Source organism: Chanos chanos, chromosome 4, assembly GCF_902362185.1.
Source record: "Chanos chanos chromosome 4, fChaCha1.1, whole genome shotgun sequence".
In the NCBI taxonomy this organism is placed as follows: domain Eukaryota; kingdom Metazoa; phylum Chordata; class Actinopteri; order Gonorynchiformes; family Chanidae; genus Chanos; species Chanos chanos.
In genome coordinates this window covers 1,372,000-1,374,836 of record NC_044498.1, presented here as the reverse complement: position 1 = coordinate 1,374,836, position 2,837 = coordinate 1,372,000, and the positions used below count along the sequence as shown (strand labels likewise).

At 46.8% G+C, this 2,837-nt stretch overlaps 1 protein-coding gene across 2 annotated transcripts in view; it reads left to right on the top strand.

Moving 5' to 3' along the window:
• Positions 1-1,539: 1,539 nt before the first annotated feature.
• aqp4 (aquaporin 4) overlaps positions 1,540-2,837 on the top strand; it is a 7,485-nt gene continuing 6,187 nt past the window's right edge. The window contains exons 1-2 of one of the 2 annotated variants that reach the window (XM_030770711.1): positions 1,540-1,941; positions 2,510-2,674. In XM_030770711.1, coding sequence (XP_030626571.1) covers positions 1,558-1,941; positions 2,510-2,674 — 549 coding nt within the window. In that variant the 5' untranslated portion in view covers positions 1,540-1,557. Of the gene's footprint in view, positions 1,950-2,509; positions 2,675-2,837 lie in introns of both variants that reach the window. The other variant, XM_030770712.1, reaches the window with a different exon arrangement.

The window sequence follows — 2,837 nt, the reverse complement described above, 5'->3', positions numbered from 1 at the left end:
TGGTGGGGCGAAGGGTGATCGACCGGCTGAGGTGAGTTAGGAACATGTCCTCATTCATCTGGACTGACCGAGACGCAGCTCATTCCCATGTCTGAGATAAAGTCCGTCAGTTAAATCTAGGCCTAGCCTAAGCAGTTAAATTTGAATATTTACATTTTTACAAATGCCGTCTTGCTTGGTACACATTGTTGTTCTTTGATATTGGACGTTGTAAATGCGCAGATACGCACTGAGTGGGTTAAATACATTTGCAATAACTTTCACTGAAGAAAATGACAAATGAGAGTCAACTGTCAGCTCTTCCACTGACTGCAATTCGGGTAATACTGTATTTCCTTTTTTTTAAACGATTGACCATAAACAACCAATCAGACTCAAGGTGTCACAACTGGAATTGTTCTTTCTAATGAGCGCGTTGCTACTCTTATCACGCGCACGTTTTGATTAGAGGAACGAGACAACTCAGCATTGTTCTGCACTTGGTCTGACTGAGGTGTACTGTGCTTTTGCGGAGAGAAGAGATGTTGCTTTACTCGTATAATGAAATGATGGCTCAGGACTCTCTGACCACAGACATGCGTCGACCAGAGAAGGTTGGCTTTAAAAACGCTCCACAAGCATCAAGTGATCCGCACTCAGGGAGCAGCGCAAGTCTATACGCTACAGTGTTTCCGAATTCTCCTCCGGCTCGTGTTTACGTGGGACTGCCGTTCATCTGTTGCGTGATTTGTTTCATATTTTCCATTATTTAGATTATTTGAAACTCGGTGTTTCAGTGGTGTGATTAATTGTAGAGGATGATACAGTTATGAGAGGAGATTTTCCACAAGACCCAGAGGAACAGAATTCTCGTGCTTGTTTTCGGTGAGTTTGCATGTTTTATACAACTCTACAAAACTGTCAGAATATATGTTTGGGTTTATGAACAGTTTTTTTTTTTCTTTAATATTTTAAAATGTTTCGCGCGCTTTCGCACCCGTCTTCCCAACACGTTATGCTCGGGGAATGCGATAAATATGTGATTTTTTTATGTTTTGAAATGTCCATGAATACGCTTTGCTTCTGGCTTTAAGCCAGGTTCCATCAAAGCTTTGTTTGTCCGTTGCTAAAAGTTTGTTTACGACCATCATCGGAATTTTTCTCAGCAGTGCCAGCTCTAAGTCCACCAAAATTGCTTGGCTCGTTCCCAGAGGGGCGCGTTAATTACCACAGAGTAAAACTGAAAAGCGCAGGACAGTCGGGCGAAACAACGAATTTTCTGTTTATTAAACTACAAAGAGCGTCCTTTAATCCTAGGTGTATGGAAGAGTCTGTACATCGCTCTCTGATGTGACCGCAGTTTATGTGAAATTCCCAGACAGAGAGAAGTTTTTTTTTTTCTTCTTTTCTTCTAATTTTGTTTTAGGCTATGATCATGGGCCGCGTGGGGCCGGCTGGTGCATCCAGCTTGATTCTCAGCCCGAATGAACGATTCCGTCCTGACGGTCCTGACCTGTCCGTCTCCCTCTCTCTTTCAGAAACTGGGCATCTTTGTGCTCGTGCAGTCGTAGCCTTGTGATGGCGGCCTTTAAGGGTGTGTGGACTCAGGACTTCTGGCGGGCCGTTTTCGGAGAGTTCCTGGCCATGCTGATCTTCGTCTTGCTCAGTCTGGGCTCTACCATAAACTGGAGCGCGAGTGAGGAGAACCCTGCTCCTCCAAACCTGCTCCTCATCTCCCTTTGTTTTGGCCTGGCCATCGCCACCCTCGTGCAGTGCTTCGGACATATCAGCGGCGCACACATCAACCCTGCCGTTACCGCAGCGATGGTCGCTACGCGGAAGCTCAGCCTGGCGAAGGGCGTGTTCTACCTGGCGGCGCAGTGTTTGGGAGCCATTGTGGGCGCAGGGATACTGTACGGTGTGACACCCGCCTCGGTCAGAGGCGGACTGGGCGTGACCTCGGTAAATGAGTTTACTCCAGCGATTATGAAGTTCTGGTGCTGCTGTAGGAGCTATGTTAGCAGAATCGGGTCTGTTTGATTAGCATTTAGAGAAAGCAATGGACAGACATAGCTGTCTGTCCAGCTCTGGATTAAACAGGGATTTGAATGTAAACGTAATGAAGTATTAGATTATATTGCACAGATCCGATGCTCTCATTCAATGAACAGAACAGTGGGTCGAAATTTACAATTCTCATTATAGAGTGACACTAATTCACCAACTGGATTGGAACTGAGTCGGAAATGAATTGGAATAGAATTGGAACTGAAATAGAATTGAATTGTCACCACTGTGCTTAACTGTTTGATCATGTGTTTTTATGAGGTACACAGGGGTCAGAGCCACCCAGTGTAAGGCAGCAGCATGTCTGGATCTAGTTTATCTGTTCAGTGATCCTGAGCTGGTTCTACTGAGAGATGGGGTCAGATTTAGCCTTGAAAACCAATATAGATCTGTGCTAAATGTCAGGTGTGTGGTGATCGACCTCAGAGCTAAATGCCTCCCCCCCACCCCCCCACCCTCACAGGTCAACAGCGGTATTTCTGCAGGACACGCCCTGGTCATCGAGATGTTTATCACGTTTGAGCTGGTCTTCACTGTATTTGCCACCTGTGACCCCAGACGCACGGACCTGAAAGGCTCCGCCGCCCTCGCCATCGGCCTGGCAGTCTGTATCGGCCACCTGTTCGCCGTGAGTGCCCCCAGCCTGACACAGAACCCACCACCTGTTCTTAACCGTCACCTGTCACTGACCACAACCTGTCTTTAACCGTCACCTGTCACTGACCACAACCTGTCTTTAACCGTCACCTGTACTTAACCATCACCTGTACTTAACCGTCACCTGTCACTGA